This window comes from Sceloporus undulatus, chromosome 1 (assembly GCF_019175285.1).
Source record: "Sceloporus undulatus isolate JIND9_A2432 ecotype Alabama chromosome 1, SceUnd_v1.1, whole genome shotgun sequence".
NCBI lineage: Eukaryota > Metazoa > Chordata > Lepidosauria > Squamata > Phrynosomatidae > Sceloporus > Sceloporus undulatus.
Window position 1 is genome coordinate 350,162,538 of NC_056522.1, and position 20,561 is coordinate 350,183,098.

Genomic DNA, 20,561 nt, shown 5'->3' on the forward strand with positions numbered 1-20,561 from the left:
CTCAATAGTCAATACTATGGAATCCTGGGAATTGTAGTTGTTGTTTCTGCGGTGTGTTTTGGACCACTGCCTGCATCCACACTGTTGAAATAACTGTATTGACACTGCTTTAAGTATTTTTTTTTGGTTCAAGGCTATTGAGTTCTGGGAGTTGGAGTTTGTTGTGGACCCCACAACAAACTCCAACTCCCAGAATTCCATAGCCTTGAGCCAGACAAAGAGTGAAAGCGGTGCCAATACAGTTATTTCAAGAGTGTGGATGCAGCCATTGCTGACTCTCCCCCGCCTTTCCCTCAGGCCGCCATTGCCTGCCTTTCCTGCCTTGGGCGGCAGGGGGCGCTGCCTGCGGAGGCCATTTTAGGCCTGGGCCCTTCCTTCCATCCATCCCTCCCTCCCTCTCTCTCTGCCTTTCTCCCTCTTCCTTCCTTCCTTCCTTCCTTTCTCTAGCAAAGGCCGGCCAGGGTCTGACTTAGGCCTGGTTTTTGTTTCTGGAGAAGCGTCTTCTGGCCAGAGCCGGTGGCCATGGAGATCGGCACCGAGATCAGCCGCAAGATCCGGGTGAGGGAGAGGGAAGGAAGGAAGGAAGGAAGGGGTTGGTGGGCGAAGGACGTGGGAGAAGTTTGGGAAGAACAACCCCGGGAAGATAAACACACACACACATATACACACACATATATATTTGTATATGAATATACAGATACATATATGTGTGTGTACACACATATAATATGCATAAAAATGCATATATACACATATAGATTAGATACAGATGGATTGGATATAGTATAATATGTTATATATATGTGTGTGTGTGTGTGTTTATCTTCCCGGGGTTGTTCTTCCCAAGCTTCTCCCACGTCCTTCGCCCACCATATATATATATATATGCAAAAGAAAGAAGGGGGTTTGGTGGACGAAGACTGTGGGAGGCTTGGAAAGAACAACCCCAGGCAGATACACACACATACGCATATATACATAGATAGATTTAGATATACAGTAGTTGGATTAGACATATATATATATATATATATATATATTATCTATCTATCATACACACACACACACATCTCTCCACATTCACTGGAGTTTGGGGCACAGGACCCCTGTGAATGTGGAAAAACTGCAAATAACAAAAAGCACTATGTTTTTACCTGAGAGAACACCTCTCTAGGAATCTCTAGGTCTTCCTGTGCAACTCTGTGGTCAACATCTGCCAGACATTGACCATAGAATTGCGCTGGAGGAGCTACAAATGCCTACTGGAGTGTTCTCTCTAGGAATCTCTAGCTCCTTCAGTGTGACTTTTGGTTAAAGCCTTCCATAGAGTTGCACTGGAGGACCTAGATATTCCTAGAGAGAACATACTAATACAATCAGTGAACAATCAAATCCACAAAAGTCAAATCCGCAACTGTGGAGGGATGACTGTATACCTAAATCTGTATATCCACATATGTATATCTATAAATATCTATATCTAAGTATCTATATATCTGTACATATCTATAGATGTCTATATATCTAGGGCCCGATTTAAATGGGCCTTTTTTGCTGCCCCCGCCACGTGCTAGGGATTGGCCATCCATACTGGCTTCACTTCTAGCAAGTGACGGGGGCGTTAAAATGGCGGCATCCTGTGCATACAGGTGCCGCCATTTTGACGTGACGGATGCCTAACGTCCGCCTGTCCCAGCGCCTATGTGACGCCGCAAGTGCAACATTGGTGCCTTGCAGCGTCACAGCTGCACCGCAGAAAGAACCCGCTTTTTGCAGGTTCTTCTTGCTGTGCGAGGGAGCCACACGGTTTGTCCGCTGCGGCTCCCTTGCGCAGCAAACCAGGGCAGCGGGAGACCGCCCTTTTTGGGCATCTGTATCTCACCAAGATCTATCTATGGATATATATCTATGCATATATCTCTATATCTATCTATCTATCATCTATCTATCTATTTATCCTGGTGTGTGTGTGCATAATCCCTCTTTCATCCTCCATTTTCTCTCTCACTGTTGCCTTCAAACCTTTCTCCCCTCAGAGGCTCTCTCACAAGGCGAAAGGTCCTTCAAAAAAAGAGCTACTAATAAATTTAGGTGTCTCCTTCTTCACACATCATCCCCTGAAATCCAGGTGGAGGACCATCTGGAGGACCTACAAATGCCTACAGAAGTGTTATTTCTAGGAATCTCAGGGTCTGAGAAGTTGACAATAGAGAGTCACGCTGGAGGACCTAGAGAGGACATATTAATAAAATCCATAAATAATCAGATCTGAAAAAGTCAAACCCACAAATGTGGATGGTTGACTGTGTTTCTGAGCAAATCTATCTGTTCCTCCCTTCCAGAAACTTCTTGTAGGAAACTGTATTAAAATATAAACAACCCGCAACCCACACACATCATTTCAGGTGTATCCCAAATTCAAGTGAGTTGATAAATTGCAGTTGGTGTGTGAGGAATGAATAGCATGCAGTACTGCTCAGTTTATTCAGAAGCATGGCATATGGTTTGAGTGTTGGACTATGACTGTGGAGACCTGGGTTCGATTCCCAGCTCAGCCATGAAACCCATTGGGTGACCCTGGGCAAATCACACTCTCATCCATAGGAGAAGGCAATGGCAAACCTCCTCTGAATAAATCTTGCCAAGAAAACACCATAACAGGTTCACCTTAGGGTTGCCATAAGTTGGAAACTACTTGAAAGCACACAATCAGGGCTAGGGAGTAGGAGTAAGGAGTAAAGAGTACAGGAGTAGGAATAAGGAGTAACAACATATATTTGTTACTCCTTATTTCTGTTATTATATTGTACATTCAAACACCAAAAAACTTGCCAAGAAAACCCCTTCAGAAAAGATTTGAAGGCACACAACAGTGACAAAGTGTAGATATATTTGCAACCTGTTTTTCATTAAGTCGTATTTCTCAGTGCTAGAAATCATATTTCTTGAGCATGCATACACACAAACTTATGATCATACCCAGAACATGGTTTACAGCTAAATGGGGTCTTTATGTAAACTAGGAGCATTGGCTGTGTCACCCACGGCTCTTTTGCACTGCAGAATGATGTCAGATTGTAGACAAAAGACAGATTTCATTTGGGCTTACTTTGTAAGTGTGCAGAAATCCTATGTGAGAATACATATTTGATGGATAAATCCATCAATGCATCCTAGCTGCAAGGTTGCTCACTGAACAGACACCCTCCACCTATTCAGAAATGCACACAGTTGTTGAGGAGCGAGGTCTCTTATGTCTAATCATTGCTGGTATCTTCCATGTACATTGAATTAGACTCTTTGAGCTGTAGGTCTCCATCCCATAGTAAAGTACTAACCCTTGGTTTCAGTAATTTAATTTGCTAAGCTTTGAAATAATTATGAATCTATACTAGTGGCTTGTGTTTAGGTGATTGCAGTGGACCAAGAAAGAAGATTATATTTGAACCCCCTGCTTTGGTAGCAGCCGGTAACTCTGCTTATAACTAAGCCTAAGCACTTGCAACTGCAGTTAACATATTGTTTCATCATGTACTTCTCTTCCTCTTACTTTCACTTGCTTTGAATCTTAGATTTTACATTCCTGCCATCTTCCTATTGGTATTCCTATATAAATTAATAATTGTTTTTGTGTACCTTCAAGTAATTCTTGATTTATGGTGATCCTAAAGTGAACCTGTCATGGGGCTTTTTTGTCAAGATTTCTTTAGAAGGAGTTTGCTTTTGCCTTTCTCTGAGGCTGAGATAGTGTGACTTGTTCAAGGACACCAAGTTGGTTCTCATGGCTGAGTGGCGCTTTGAATCTTGGTCTCCACTATACCACTCTGGCTTTCTAAATCAACCAATCAATAGTTGCTGCCATTTGCGTCAGTTAACTTCTTAACAACAAACTTATTCAAAATGGGTTTGGGGTTTGTGGCTCTAATGCAACTTCTGTCCATCTTTTGATTGAAATATGCATTCTTAATGGGTTTTCCTGTCCTTTTTCTTCACTTAGAGTGCTATAAAGGGAAAGCTACAGGAATTAGGAGCATATGTTGGTAAGTTTCATTGTAGCTTTAGATGTAACATAGTTGATCTTGTAAAAATAGGAAATATCTTACAGGGTCATTCTATGCCAATTATTTATGTACATAATAAATATGTACCTTGCACCTTTGTTTTCAAAGCAGGCAATAAAATAGTAAGAAATGATAAAAGTGCAATTAAAAATCCACACAAATTAATGCAACAAATTGACAGCAATATCCCACTGAAGTAAACAGTTAAATCAAAACTTCACTACCGTATATACTCGACTATAAGTTGACCTCATGTGTAAGTCGAGGGCAGGTTTTGGGGACAAATTATGGATTTTGATATGACTCAGGGATAAGTCGAGGGCAATGCTTAGGGGTGTATAACAAAAGATGTAAAGGATGAAGCAAAGGAAAACAGTGCCAGAAAATATACAACATTCCAGCATACTAAAAGCTTCATGGATGAGAAAATATAAAAGGGGTGTGAATGCTTTCAGAACAGATGCCACTCCTGCTTTTCACAGAATTAAAGTACAGTGCAATACTTACATTGACCTGTGGATACGTCCACTTAAGTTTTTGGAGGCAGCTTTTTGACTAAAATTTCTAGACTTATACATGAGTATATACAGTAAATGGATTCCTGTAGGAAGTGATCAAGGTATGTGGCTCAATACAGTCTCTTCTTAGCTGTCTGCATCAAATATAATGATGTATAATTATGGTATTTTCCGGCATATAAGGTGACTCTTTAAGTCTGCCTTATGCGTTGGATTTTGACCCCAGAGACAGGCGAATGGCATAGCCACCTCCCTGTCTCTAGGGTCCTTGCTGGGTCCTCTCCCAGCCAGCCGGCACTCACGCTAGCTGGAGGGGGCCCTTCTGGGGCCGGTTGGAGGGGGGTTCTCGCCGCCATTTTTCTTCCAAAAGGCGGCAGGGAAGCGGCTCCAGAGCCAGCCAGGCTAAGGAAAAGAGCCGGCCCCTTACTACTCGGCGCCGCCACCACCACTGCTGCCGGGGATCCTCCGATCCTCCAGCGGCTTCAGAAGTCCTCCGTGGAAGCCGCTGGAAGAGCAGAGGATCCTGGGTGGTGGCAGTGGCGGCTTCTGCGGAGGACATCTGAAGCCGCTGGAGGATCGGAGGATCCCCAGCGGCAGTGGCGGCACCGAGGAGTAAGGGGCTGGCTCTTTTCCTTGGCCTGGCCGCCTCTGGAGCCACTTTTGGAAGAAAAATGGCGGCGAGAGCCCCCCTCCAGCTGGCCCCAGAGGGGCCCCCTCCAGCCGGCAGAAGACCCCCTCAGGGGAGGCCAGGGATGCTGCTGGCGGGTGACTTGGGGGGTCATCTTATACCCCCTGTCACCTTATATGCCGGAAAATACGGTATATTGGTTTCTTTCCTTGTTGAGTGCTCAGAATCACTCTTCTGCCCCTATTTATGAGTTTATGCAGGGGATCTTTCATTAGAAGCTATTTTGAAATCTCTGTTATACCTTTGGATAGGAAAAGGTAAATGTGGTGAGCCCCTGTTTTCTGCTAAATTGTGGAAAGTGCAGAAGCTTAGTATGTTCAGCTACCCAGGCAATGGATGTCACTGGTGGAATGGATTCAGTCTCCTGCAGGTCTCCTGTCCTGTGTCCACCAGCAACTCAGAGGAGGAGGACAGGGGAACTTCCAGAGCAAATTTGGGTGCTTTAGTGTGAAGAAGCAGAATGAAAAGAGCTCAATCTATGTACCTTTATACTTAGGGAACATAATCCCTGGACCAGAGCTTGGAAACATTAGTTTTATTTTTAACATGCTGACAGTTAATTGTTAAAGTTCATTTACTAATACAGTGCTCCCTCTGTTCTTCCGGACTTTGTATCCGTGCCCCTTGAATATCTGTGGGGGCCGAATGGAAGGAGTTAAAATGGGGTGCGTGCTCATGGCACATGTTTGCATGCCCCCGCGGGATCATTCCTCCATTCAAGCCAATAGGGCTAGAATATGCATGTTTTTTCGTTTTCACAGGGGTCCAGAATGGATCCCCTGTGAAAACAAAGGGAGGACTGTATTAAAAAGTTAATAAAATGAGCAGAAAGTGAGCTGTATGTGGGCACTCTTGACTCTCACTGCTTTTTAAGGCTTGAGTGGGGATTTCTGTTTCTTTGTTTCTGTGGTCTCCATGAGCACATGGTCTAAGTGGGTGGGGCATCTTTTGTTTGTTTGCTTCTTCCCCTATTTATGCATGGCTACATGGACTAAGGGTGGGCTTTCTGCCGAGCAACTAGATTGCTTGGGGGCGGACATAGCAGCCAGTAGCACAAGGCCAAAACCCCAGAATGAAGGTAGGGGAGAGAGACAAGGAATTGAGGGATAAACAACTAGTGGGCCACAGCAGAAGTGGTGGGTGACACTGATGGAGAAACTTATAGTGATAACAGCAGCGACACCATAATTGACACATTACCACTGCACAGAAGAAGACATAGGTGAACCTCCTTGCAGAAACAAATCACCAAGAAAACTATAATGAGACAGCCCAGAATAGAACAAATGACAGGACCAGTACACAGTCAGAGAGCAAAAAAGGAAGCATGGGATAATCTCAAAGAGAGAACTAAACAAAGGCACAGAACAACACAAAAAGGCTGGAATCCAAGCAGCAGACACGCCAAACAAAGTGAAGAACTTTCAAAACAGCTTTACACATACTGTAGGAACATGAAATGTGAGAAGCATAGGCCAAAGAAAACTAGGCATAGTAAAAAAGGAAATGGCATGCATAAACATAGCAATACTTGCGGCACAGTGTTTAAATGCCTGTACTGCAGCCACTCACTCAAAACCATAAGGTTTCGAGTTCAATCCCAGCAAAGGGGCTCAAGCTTGACTCAGGCTTGCATTCTTCCGAGGTCGCTAAAATGAGTACCCAGATTGTTGGGGGCAATTAGCTTACAGTTGTAGACCGCTTAGACACTGTTAGTTCAGTATGAAGTGGTATATAAATGAAGCTGTTTGTTTGTACTAGGACTAAGTGAGCTAAAATGGACAGGAATGGGTCAAACTATACAATGTTCTATTCAGATAATGAAAAAACAAAGAAATGGGGTGACTTTCATAATCAGATGTAGTAAAAGCAGTGAAAGGATACAATGCAAAATCAGACCAAATCATGTCAGTAACACTTCAGGGAAAACCTATAAACATTACTATAATTCAAATATATGCACAAACCACAGAGGCAGAAGAAGAAGAAATTGAGAGAGTCTATGATAAGAAGAAATTGACAACACACCGAAACAGGATTATTTGATAATAACAGGCAACTGGAATGCTAAAGTAGGAAGCAAAGAAGACTCAAAAACTGTAGGACAATTTGGGCTAGGAACAACAAATGAAGCAGGAAAGCGACTGATAAACTTTGTGAGGCCAACAATTCATCACAAATATATTCTTCATACAACCAGAGAGGAGACTATACACATGGACATCACCAGATGGCCAGTACAAATATCAAATAGACTATATAACTGTAAGCAGAAAATGGAGGCGTTCCATTCTTGTGATCAAAACTAGACCAGGTGCTGACTGTGGCACCAGTCATGAGCTACTCATATCAAAGATTAGAGTGAAGCTGAAGAAGAAGAAAAAATTGTATTTTGTAGCCATTGTATTCTCTATTACCATATCCAGCTATGGGAGCTAGACAGTGAAGAAAGCAGATAGGAAGAAAATTAATTAATTTGAGATGTACTGGTGAAGAGTTCTGAGGATACCATGGGCAGCTAAAAAGACAAACAAATGGGTCCTAGAACAGATCAAGCCAGAACTCTCCCTGGAAGCCAAGATTACTAAATTGAAGCTGTCATATGTTGACCACATCATTAGAAGGCAGGACTCATTAGAAAAGACAGTGATGCTGGGGAAGATGGAGGGAAGTAGAAAGAGAGAGAGAGAGAGAGAGAGACCACATGCCAGATGCATAGACTCAATCAGGGAGGTTACAGGCCTGAGCATGCAGGACCTGAGCATGCAGGACCTGAGCAGAGAGGTCAACTTCATTCTTTAATACTTTATATTATTACATTGAAAGTAGCATTTAAAAGTATTAAAGTGACAAAAGTAATGGAGGGTTAACATTGTTGGATTATGTTAAAGATTGCAGTTGATTCATTGAGAACAAAAATAACACAGTTTGAAATTGTTCCTGAAATTTTTAACTAGTGAGGGGTAACAAATCAATCTTTAGAGAATTATTTCCAAGCTTGATTCTGTACTTCATTCTTAATGTTCATTCTTCTGATAACCTTGGAAGAATGTGCATTCTAAATGTGATGTACCCAACTAAAATTGTTCTAGCTATAGATCCATTGAAATAAATAGAGCATGTTATGACTTAGGCTGTATCTGCACTGCAGAAAAAATCCAGATTGATACCACTTTAACTTCCATGGCTTAATGCTACGGAATTCTGGGAACTGTAGTGTTGTGAAACATTTAGCCTCCTCTGTCAGAGAGCTCTGATGCCACAATAAACTGCAGTTCCCAGAATTCCATAGCATTGAGCCATGGAAGTTAAAGTGGTGTCAAATTGGATTAGTCCTGCAATGCAGACACAACCTAATGCAGGTCCCATTGATGTCAGTGGGAATATTCCAGCTGAGATTAAAATTGGATAGGTAATATGTAACTTTATGGTTTCCCTTAAAATATCATAGCCACATGTTTTCTCCTTTTTTTACAATCAGATGAAGAGCTTCCTGATTATATCATGGTCATGGTGGCCAACAAGAAGAGCCAAGAACAGATGACAGAGGATCTTTCCCTCTTTCTAGGAAACAACACTGTGAGATTTACTGTTTGGTAAGTCTGTCTTCCACCTAGTTCCATGAACTTGAACTATTTGTCACTTTGATCCTATAACTTGTTCCATGCATCCATGGTGGGGAATGTGAATAGCAATTCCAGCGCAGTATTGCAAAATGTAACTACCCCTGGTAAATCCACCAGTGCAAATGGTTCAAACCAATATATTCAGTTTTTCACCTGCTAACATCTGTTTGCATAATCCCACATAAAGATAAGTTTAGTATGTGAAGTCGAAGGCTTTCATGGCCGACATCCATAGTTTTTTGTGGGTTTTTTGGACTATGTGGCCATGTTCTAGAGGCTTTTGACAATGTTTCCCATGACATTCTTGCAAACAAGCTTGTAAAATGTGGGCTAGACAAGGTAACTGTTACATGGATTAGTATCAAAATTCAAAATGACCTGAATAGATTAGAAAGCTGGGCAAAAGCTAACAAAATTAAATTCAACATGGAGAAATGTAAGGTACTGCACTTAGGGCAGAAAAATGAAATGCACAGATATAGGATGGGGCACACCTGGCTGAATGAGACTACATGTGAAAGGGATCTAGGAATCCAAGTAGACCACAAGTTGAACATGAGTCAACAGTGCGATGCGGAAGCTAAAAAGGCCAATGCAATTTTAGGCTGCATCAGTAAAAGTATAGTGTCTAGATCAAGAGAAATAATAATGCCAATGTATTCTGCTTTGGTCAGGCCCCACCTGGAATATTGTGTCCAGTTCTGGGCGCCACAATTCAAAAAGGACATTGAGAAACTGGAGCGTGTCCAAAGGAGGTTGACTAAAATGGTGAAGTGTCTGGAAACCATGTCCTATGAGGAACAGCTTAGGGAGCTGGGGATGTTTAGCCTGGAGAAGAGAAGGTTAAGAGGTGATATGATAGCCTTGTTTAAATATTTGAAAGGATGTCATATTGAGGAGGGAGCAAGCTTGTTTTCTGCTGCTCCAGAGAACAGGACCCGAACAATGGATGCAAGCTACTGGAAAAGAGCTTCCAGCTCAACATTAGGAGGAACTTCTTGACAGTAAGGACTGTCCGACAGTGGAACACACTCCCTCGGAGTGTAGTGGAGTCCCCTTCCCTGGAGGTCTTTAAACAGAGGCTGGATAGCCATCTGTGGGGAATGCTTTGATTGAGAGTTTCCTGCATGGCAGGGAGTTGGACTGGATGGCCCTTGTGGTGTCTTCCAACTCTATGATTCTATGATATAAACATAATTCTGTTTACTGAGACATCCTGTGTCTGGCTTTTAAATAACTTTCCAAATGAGAAACCACAAGCAGCTTCACATTTCTGGGATGAAAAGTCACTAATGTGAGGGTTCACCTAAATGTTTCTTTCCCGTCGGAATACTATGATAAATTGCTTCTGTGGATAGTAAAAAATATGAAAATGCATGTGCAGACAGGTGCCCCTCAAAAAGTGGTAAAGTTGCACCCCATGTTCCCTAGAGGGTGCATGAGGTTAATAAAATTAGTAAAAAATATTTTTAAATAATTAAGGAAAATGGGCACAGGAAAAAATGTTGAGCTCCATGTCTGGCTGAGAGGGTGTGTAGCCCCAAACCTGAAGCAGTTGCCCCACTCTCAAACTTTACCTGTTACTAGGAAGAATGATCGAACATGTTCTTGATCTTTTCCATAACTCTGGCCAGTAGGTTAGTTTGAGAGGTTTGCCCAGGCAACTCTATTACAAAGCAGGAATTAGAACTTGGGACTCTTGAGTCCAGTCTAGCTGGTCTGGTATGGACAATAATTCTGGGCTCTATAAAGCATGATTTATGACAATCATAAAGCTGATTGCTCTTCATTGCTCCTGAACTGAGGCTGAACTGGGGAACTATGGGTTAACTGCAATTTACAAACCAGGAAAATAAGCCAATATGTGATCCTGGTTTGTAAATTGTCAAGAATTCCCCAGTTCAGACACAATGGTGGACTTTAGTTTAATGCAAGTTGAGATCTTTACACTAGGAATAGGTGTGCAAAATACCTGTTCACTCACTCTTCCCTTGAATGCAGAGATTACATGAAAATGGAGAATGCTTTCAGATGCTTTATTTAAAACAAATATGTTAAGTATTAAAATAGTTGTTTATCTTTCAGGCTTCATGGTGTGCTAGACAAGCTTCGATCAGTAACTACAGGTAAGGAAAAGAAAGACTAATCAACTTTTTCTGTGGAAATGACAACTGTTTTGGAACTATTATTATGTGCATCCTTGGGTGAGTGCATGCAAAATATGTTTCTACATTTTTTGACATTTAAAATATATTAAACTCGAACCAATAGACTTTACCTGGCTACAAATAACCTCTTTTCTTGCCAAATTAAGTAGAACATAAGGTTCCCCAAGAGTATTAACTTTGTTTGCAAAATATTATGATAGTAGTATAAATGTAGTAATTGGGCAAGCTTCAAGATTTTACCAAGGACTACAAGAAAAGAAGTCTGGAAAACCCAAAGGAGTGAGATTGTACAGGAGTATGGTTTAGGGAACAAAATTTCACAAAAATGGTGGGATATAATTTGGACAAAACTGCCTTATAAACTTGCATATGTTCAAGCTAAAGAAAATATATTCATGGTTTTACTATTCACTCAATCATCACAAAATTATTAACTGTCTGTCAAAGCTATGCTGGAAAAGCTGCAGTAAATTAGGAGATTTGAGATATGTGATTAACTTGTCCAAAAATAGTTCCTGTGAGAAAAAATGGATGAGCCAAATGCCACATTAACCAATAGATTATAGAGGAGCATTATTTTTAATGTTTATATTTAAAAACAAAAATGAAGGATTGTCAACAACATTTCATAGCTCTTTTCATAAGTGATGCATAATTGGAAATAGTGGAATTATGGAAAAAGTTAGACAGTCTTTCAGAATAAAAATAGTTAAACAGAGTGTTGTCTATAGTACAGCCAGAAATTGTAAAATATAAAGTGAGATTATTTATTTTATTTAAAGTCTTTTGGTATTGACTTCCATCCCACAAGGGCTCCTTTGGAAAAAAAATCAAAGAGGATAAATTTGAAAAAAGTTGGAAGCCCTTTATTATTTATGTTACTGTTATGAATCTGGACTTAAACTGCTGCATGATCAAACTTTTTTTCTAGAAAAGTGTATTTCGATTGTTGTGTGCTTTCAATTGCTTACATGTCAGTATTTTGAAGATCATTTTAAACCTATGGTGATTGACAGTGATATATATTTAGGTTTACTAATTAAAATTTCTGAGAAGGAAGGAATTGACTATTAAACTATCTTGTATCTTTAAGGTAAATAAATGTTTGTAATGAGGAATATGTAAAACAGATTTTAAAAGGGTTTTTTTTTGGGGGGGGAGAACTAGAGGAGAGCACTGAATCCAGTTGTTTTGCAGTATGTATGAGTCATAGGCCAGAATCCTATTGGTACAGTTTGATCTCTTATGCCAGTGTACTTTTCTTCAGGGTTGCACAGCAGCAGCACCAGAGGGAACAGAGAGAAAGTGATCTCCATTGCTTTCAAGAGAGAAAGCTGTCAGTTCCCAAGCAGCCTATTTCTTCATTATCTAACCTCCAAATGATCTTTAAGTTAAAGGTGCTACCTTGAAAAATCCTGTCTCTCACAGGATTTTCCAAGATGACCTTTTAAGAATGAGGACCCACCCAGAAACCAGATGTTATGAAAATAGGCTGCAGAAGACCTAGCAGTTTTCTCTCAGGCTGATTACAGAGACTTTTCCCTGCTTTCGGCCTTTCCATTCTTGCCATTATGCCATCATCTGCATCAAAGTAATTCACACTGGTCAAACAGATACCTGCCATAGGAGGCCTGCATCTGTTGAAATCCACAGTGGAAATTATTTTGCAGTTGTGGATAAACATGCTATTTAACTTTGAGCTAAGATCTGATGATTCTATCTTTTCAGAACCTACGAATCTGAGATCTTCTGAAACTAGCACCTTTGATAGCAGCCTGCCTTCTGGCAAAAGCACATCCTCCGGGAGTGAAGAGAGAAGTGGGGAAGAGATCCTGCAACCTCTTACAGTCACAAGTTCTCGGCCAGAAAGGACAGACTCTCGTGTTTCAACCAGCTCCCAGGAACAGAGTGCTGCTGTTACTCGGTAAAGTTCTGACTTCTTAAGAGTTGGCAACACACAGTATTTGAGCTGTATGTTAGGAGAACCTTCTTCATATCTCAACTCAATTATGAACTTGCCCAGAGGGCATAAAAACAGCCATTGCTTGTTAGAGATAGGCAAAGATCCAGAGGTTTATGTCTGCTAACAGCTCTAGGAGAAGGTGATTCCTTTCCCTAAATAGCACTCATGCACCTTGCAAAAAGATGTTCACCTCACCTCACCTGATTCTCTGTGTTACTTGAAAATGTCAGTAGTTAGACATCATTGGATCTTAGCCATAATATGCAATCATGATTTGCCATTATGTGAATTGACCACATGCTCGCGAGTTCCCGTCATCCCTTGACTAACCTGATTCTGATAAAATGACAGTCAAATGGAGCAAGCCATAATTTGCTTGAAAACAGTGGTTTGCCTGGAAACCATGGGTTGAATAGAAATTCCAACTTGGCATGCAAATCAAAACTTATTGACTTTGAAATAAGCTATTAGAAGCAAGGGAGAGAAGGAAGTACAGGAACTGAGCATTACATAATTTGGCATTACACTTAGAATCATTGAATCCTAGTTGGAGAAGACCACAAGGGCCATCCAGTCCAACCCCTGCCATGCAGGAAATCTAAATCAAAGCATCCCCAACAGATGGCCATCCAGCCTCTGTTTGAAGACCTCTAAGAAAGGAGACTCCACCACACTCCGAAGGCGTTGGTTCACCTGAAATTAGCCTTCCTCTCTGTAACAATTACTGAGGTAATGTTAAATGCTATATATCTTGGCCTAACCTCTGAGGCTGTCCATACTTATTTGACAGTAAGCATTTTTGAACTTGGAGGCTTTATATCCCATGATGAGGATTGCATTGTGAAGCTTATTTCAAAATAATTGACAAATAAAGAAATTAAAGATGAATGAAAGTTGCGGAAAAGAATCCATCACTGCATTTTCAGTGCAGTGCTTAGAAAAAATGATGGAATTTGTACAGTAGATTGCATGGTATCGTTACCCCCTTCTGTGCAGTAATTGCTGTACAAGTAAAGCAAATGGACATTTTAAGCTTGTTTCTTACATTTCTAATTTTCTTCAAAGCACAGGTATTTTGTCACAAAGTAGAGTTAATGTTCTCTTTCCTTCTCCAGGCAGCTCGGCCAAGATGGCTCCCCAACCCTCTTGATGTCAACTGTGAAACCTCTGAGAGAGCTGTCTCCTTTGGAAGCTGTGATTGACATTAAGCCAGAGCCAGACGATCTCATTGATGAAGACCTCAATTTTGTGCAAGAGAATCGCTTGCCCCGAAAGAAGCCTCTTGTGACAGTGACTTACGGCTCTTCACGCCCATCTGCTGAGATTTACCGCCCACCAGCCAGCCGAAACACTGAAGGCAATGTTCACTTGCAGAGGTTGTCTCAGCAGAGCAACCTACAGACTGCCAGGCAGCTTGAGATCCAGGGTGGCAGATCACTGGAAACCATCCAGCTCTGCGATCCAGACGTGTTTGGCAGTTTGACGGAGAGTTACAGGCCCCCTTCCAAGGGGAACGCTGATAAAATTAGCAGTGAGGTAAGTATGTGAATCCAAGCTGTGCCGGTATTTAACATGTACTCAACAAACGGAGATTGCCATGGACACCTGGAGTCCCCTCTTCTAAACATAGCAAGAGGGATAAAAAATAGCTCACGCATGGCATCTAAACTTTGTGGTATCCAGACTCTAGTTGCTTTAGTGTTTTGGAGGTGAAAAGTGTGTGTATGTGTTAGCCTTAGATAGGTAACAGTAGTATTTCTACTTTGCCTATTGGCATAGTTGAGGTTGTGTATGAATGTTCTGTGCTCATTGACTAATATAAAATTAGAAGATTTCAGACTTGCTATCTTCAGGGATTTTAGGGAACTTTGTACTTTCCGGGAATATGTATTTATTTGTTTACTGTGAAACTCCTTAGCACTGTAGAAGTAAAAGGAGGGTAGTCTAGAGATAACAGTCATTTTAACAGAGAGTCAGTCTGGTGTAGTGGTTATACCACTAAGCTGTTGCTATGGCGAGCTTAGTTTAAATTCCTACATAGTCATGAGTCTCACTGTGTCACCTTGTGGCAATCAGTTTCATTCCGCCTACCCTACCCTACCGGGTTGTTTTGAAGATAAACTGAAATGCAGACACCTTGTATGTCATCTATGTGTCTGGGAGATAATAAGTGTTCTTAAAAATAGACACAATTTATTTCTGTATTCAGACTCAGGATGTGCCCTAGAACAGGTTCAATATATCCTTGCAGCTTTTGGTAGGAAGAGAAGGCTGTTAGTGATGGCCAAGCTACTGTTCCTTTATTGATCTTTCCATTAAACAACTTCCTAAAATTCCAGAGAAATGAGAATTCCTTGGAACATGGTTTGGAAATTACTATACTGAATTGGAAGCAGGTTATTTACAATACAAAAAAGAGGCTTCTGTGGGCCTCCAGGAAATAGCCTAGTGACTTCAGATTTCTTGAAATGGCTGTAACGTATCTGGAAATTGCTCATCATACAGATTGGAGACTTCAACCTTCTGGGGCCTAATTATAATCTTCCTGCTTCTTACTCCCACATCTGAAGGTAAGGCTAAGGGGAGTGGAAGAGAGAATACTACTGCCCTTCACCACCTGAAGAATATGGTTTTTATTCACATGACAATTTGATTTGATGGACCTTTTGGCAATGGGGAATCTGTTCCATGATTTAGATGTCACAACTACACAGATTGTAGTTGTATTTTAATTATTTTCGTAGAATGTACGCCATAGGCAGGTTTATTTTATCTATTTTAATTGACTGTATGTACAGCGCTGTGCAAATTTACAGCGTTATAGAAATAAAGCTTAATAATAATAATAATAATTGTGCCTTTGTTGGTGGGATTACAAGAATAATGGCCTTAACCACTAAGGGAAGATCTCAGTTTTATATGTGTAGAATCTGTTCCCTGAGACACACAGATTCCAAACTGCTTAGGGACTGTGTTGGTCCAGGTGGCTGAATCACTTCCAAGATCAAGCATACGGGGTAGTTGATGTTGCAAGGCCTGCCCCCCCCACTTTTTTTGAACACCTACTCCTGCCTCTAAAATCTATTTCTGTGCCTCTGAGTGGAGAATGCCAGCTGCTAAAAGTAGCAGCAAATTGATGTTTCCCATGGTTTCAGCACTCTGGCCTTTGTCACTGAATTGGTCTCTGTACATTGCCTTTCTAATCTATTTGGGGTTGGGTTTTTTTTTTTAGGGGGGGTAAACAAAGCATATGTTAATACGGGGAGCAAATGGATCTTTGGTTCTCAAAGACTTTGGCCTGTTACAGACTGCCAAAATAAAGCTGCTTCGGGTCTCTTTGGAAATATGCTATTTAAATGATGCATGGGTCCTAAGAGTCCGGAGGTCGCGCCAAAGCCACACTCCATTCCTAAGCACTGGAGTGCAGCTTTGGTGCAGCTTCCAGATTCTTAGGATGCATGTATCATTTAAAAAGCATACCTCCAAAGAGACCCGAAGCAGCTTTATTTTGGCAGTCTGTAACAGGCCATTATTTGTTCTGTATTCTTACTGAAGCTATTCTATGATTAAGTGTTGGCACTCAGCACCCGTTTCCCCCTGCCAAAGTATTTTCCAAAGTCAAAAATCATCTTTATTCCCATTTAGGTTGCATTTGGTTCCATGATTTGCTTAGAATAAAATATGAGAAGACAGTATGGATATTTACAGATATGTTAAAAACTGATTTCAGTTTCTCATTCCTTACTGAAGTACGTAGCCTTTGGCTTAACTCCTACGTTGTATATGTAACCAGTCTTGACGTAGATGAGGGAGAGTAACTAAAGGTTGGGATAAGGCAGAGGTAATGTGGATTGTTAGTTCTGCTGATCCTGGGTAAGGAGGCTCTCATCTTGAGAGTGGCTTTGGACCCAAACCTGCTCTTGGATAGATGTGTGGAAAGAGTGGCCAGCAGTGCCTTTTGTCACCACCATCCCACTTGCTGTGTCTTTCCTGGAAAAATCAGGTCTAACCTGGATAATTCCAGATCTGAAATTTAGATTTTTTTTAGTATGCAATTTACATGAGAGATCCAGGATGGTGTGGTGGTTTGGGTGTCGGACTACTACCATGCAGACCAGGGTTTGAATCCCTGCTCAGTCATGGAATCCCCCTGGGTGAAAGTCACAATCTTTCAACATCAGAAGAAGGCAAAGGCAAATCACCTCTGAACAAATCTTGCTATGAAAACATCATAATAAGTTAGTGTCATCATAGGTTGGAAACGAAGGCACACAAAAACACAACAGTACATGGAATTGTTTTTAAAATACTCAAGAAATTTCAACTGATTCAGGATTATGCAGTTGGAGTCCTGTCTAGGTTGGAGCATATTATGTCAGTTTGATACACTTTTAATTGACTAGCAGTTTTCATTTTTAGTTGAACAGTATAGCATCCAAATTCCTAGAGCAAGGAAAACAAACCTCTGACCCACAGGCCTAATCAGGAATGTGGAAATTCTGCATCCAACGTATAGAGGTCTGGGAGATGCTCCCCCATAAAGTTTTTCCCCACAGGGTTGGGGAGATTCCCATACTCACCAAGCATCTTCCAGTTGGGAAAGCAACTTTTTAAACAGGAGAAATGTGTTTCTACTTACACCTCTGATTGGAAATAATATTGAGATATGCTACCCCCATGTTAATGTTTCTTCAGCAGGAATGCCTATGTTATGTCAGTTATTAGAATTATTCTCTGTGTAGAAACAGTTGTGGAACTCTGTGCCTCTCTCTGCACAGAGAAGGGACACAGACTTTGGGAAGAGGAAGTCAGAGGAGGAGTGGAGCTTGGAGCAAGACCCTCGTTCCACAGCATTAACTAGGTCTTTGACTTGGTTCCAGGAGGGGGGCAGCCCAGTCCTCAAGACACTTACAGTTTGCCCTAAACATCCTGGCACCAGTGTATCTCGGGCATCTCCACTGCCACATATGAATCAGCTTGAGATACTTCTTCCTCAGTTTCTGGGGCCTGCCTTTTTGTACACCCAACAACACGGGTTAGTGGTGCTGCTGTAGCATCAGCATCATCCAAGACAGGTTCATCTTTCTGCAGTGCCCTTTTCAGTGTGTACTTCTAGCTCTTTTGTTCTAAGTCAAGAGTGGCGAAAGTGTGCCCATGAAACTCCTCTAAAGCCCCCAGTCTCCCCATTATTATTTTCTTTTTCTGCCACAGGTGGCCCAAAACTGCCACAAAAGTGGCAGTCTTGCCCCCACTACCCCTTCAAAATTTCCACAGCAATCCACAATCCTCCAAAAACTAGGCAATGACCAAAATCAGAAGCTGAAGTGATAGAATGGCTTTTCCAGTTGTATTGAGTGTGCTGGGGTGGGTACAGGGTGGTGGTGGTGGTGATGATGAAAAATGGCCCTCATTCCCACTGTAGTTCCCTACCCCTGTTCCAGACCATAGCATCTAGGGAATGTATCCTATTGCTGCTGTTTTCTGTTACGTGATTTCATGTTGTTTGAAGACTGTATTTTACCTTACGTTGTATCTTAATTTTGTTCACCATTCTAAATGGTATACAACGGTGAAATAAATAAATACTTGTTCATCTCCCCTTGTTACCTCTCCCTTCCTTGTTGTCTCTTCCTTTCTCATTGTTCATCAAAATCAAAATTGTAATTTTTTAAAAAAATAGTCACCCTACAGTAACACATACACTAGTGATGCTCCAACCACTCCAGTCAGGGATGTGACAATCCACTGTTTGATTCACTGTGTTTGAGACACTTCCAGTATGTCTTATAGTCTGGAATATTTGGGGTTGCGTGTGTGTGTGGGGGGGTGTTATTTTTATTTTATTTTTTATTTATTTATTTATTTATTTTTTTGCTTATTTTTAACTCAGATTTTCTTTTGGCAGGGATAGAATTCCATGAGTTATTTCTTCTAGCTTAAGAATCAATGATCAATAGTTATTTTTTCTCTTGTATCAAACAAAAAGATAATGCTCAGGGCATGAAGAGTCACAAGTAATATCACTTAGATATTCTTAAGTACAAATCTTTTCTCTTAACAGCTGGCCCTAAGAACTAAGTTCTGGGCATGCTTCCAACAGGCACAGTAAACTAATCTCACCTTCCTGTGGTCTGTCATAGTCATATTTACTGTTACTTTTCATCTGGTATGGATGTAGCTGCTTGTCCTGCCCCTTTTCTCCTGTGTTATGTGTGGTGTGTGCACCTGCCCCCTATATGATAAGGTCAGAGTTGGAAAAACTACTTTTTTTAGATTACAGGTGCCAAAATCCCACAGCCATCATGGTCAGATCATCTGTATTATCACATTGGTTTTTGAATGAGTAAGTGGCTAGAGAGATGTTAGTAGGTTTGTTTAATATAAACCTACATTTTATATTCACACCTAATTGAGAATGGATGCAAGGTTTAGATTTTTAAAATCTGTTTAATTTCTTCATAAGACAGGTTTTCTAGACTTCCTGCCATTAATATTTGTAGATTGTTATTTTTTTTGTCAAGTTTCCTTCAACTATTGTACATATAATTGAAAACATGGAAGAAGTATTCCTCTTATAACTTTTACTCTACAGTGAGTGGGAACCTCTTCAAACTACACAATTTTCTGTCCTACTGCCTTATTATATGTTCTAACCTATGCCTCTCCCTTCACCAATGTTCAAGTAAAAATGGATCCACAATTATATGTATAACTTTGTGCAGTTCTAGTTAGAACAAGGAAATGTGTACAAATGACACTCTACTATCCATAATTCTGGGCAATAATTTGAGAATTTGGATTTTTTAATGCGAAATACAAACTGTGGTGATCCAAGAAATCGCCCTTTTTGTCTTCTGTTTCTTAATTTACAACCTACACATATACACACCATACTCATGCTTACACACATTCCAGGTCCCACTTAAATTCTTGCTCTCACGAGTTACTGAGCAGGACCAGTCTAGAACAACAGAGATTCAAATTCCAGTTCTGCTCAGCCCTGAAGCTCACTGGGCAATGTTTGTGCAGAGAGTATCTTTTTGCTTAGCCTATTTTGCCAAACTATTGTGAGGATAAAACCAGACATGCTGCTGTAAATTCCTTGGAAGAAAGGTGTGGTACAAATATAATAAAATTTTGAACACCAAACAAATCTTTCTGAGTGCTGAGAACAACTATTTCACTTTATTCTTATCCTTGTTGCAGAACCTAGAGTTTGGGCTGAGAACAAGTCAGGGAAGGGGAGAACAAAGAAAAGACTAGAATCGGTCTTTTTGAAAAAGACGTAAGCATCTGGTGTTGTTATAAGTATAGGGTGGGGAGTTGAGCTAATTGATCCACTGGGAACCATCCAGATCTATGATTCTAAAGCAACCCTTGGTAGCAAAATTGGAAGGTGGAGGATAGTGAAATGCTTAATCGTAATGCTGCCTTTCATTCATACAGTAGGTAAACGTGATGAGTTACTGTTTTGAGTGAAATGGATATATAGATTCTGAGTAGTACATTCACAGATGTGTGTAATGTTGGGTGTTTC

The 20,561-nt window shown here is 40.9% G+C and overlaps 1 protein-coding gene across 3 annotated transcripts in view; it reads left to right on the forward strand.

The window, feature by feature from the left end:
* The first annotated feature begins 389 nt into the window (after nt 1-389).
* The window catches only part of ZC3H14 (zinc finger CCCH-type containing 14), a 36,101-nt gene continuing 15,929 nt past the window's right edge, over nt 390-20,561 (forward strand). The window contains exons 1-7 of one of the 3 annotated variants that reach the window (XM_042437910.1): nt 404-558; nt 2,343-2,422; nt 3,998-4,040; nt 8,749-8,863; nt 10,979-11,019; nt 12,790-12,985; nt 14,140-14,560. In XM_042437910.1, the coding sequence (XP_042293844.1) occupies nt 8,772-8,863; nt 10,979-11,019; nt 12,790-12,985; nt 14,140-14,560 (750 nt within the window). In that variant the 5' untranslated portion in view covers nt 404-558; nt 2,343-2,422; nt 3,998-4,040; nt 8,749-8,771. Of the gene's footprint in view, nt 559-2,342; nt 2,423-3,997; nt 4,041-8,748; nt 8,864-10,978; nt 11,020-12,789; nt 12,986-14,139; nt 14,561-20,561 lie in introns of all 3 variants that reach the window. The other 2 variants (XM_042437903.1, XM_042437893.1) reach the window with 2 other exon arrangements.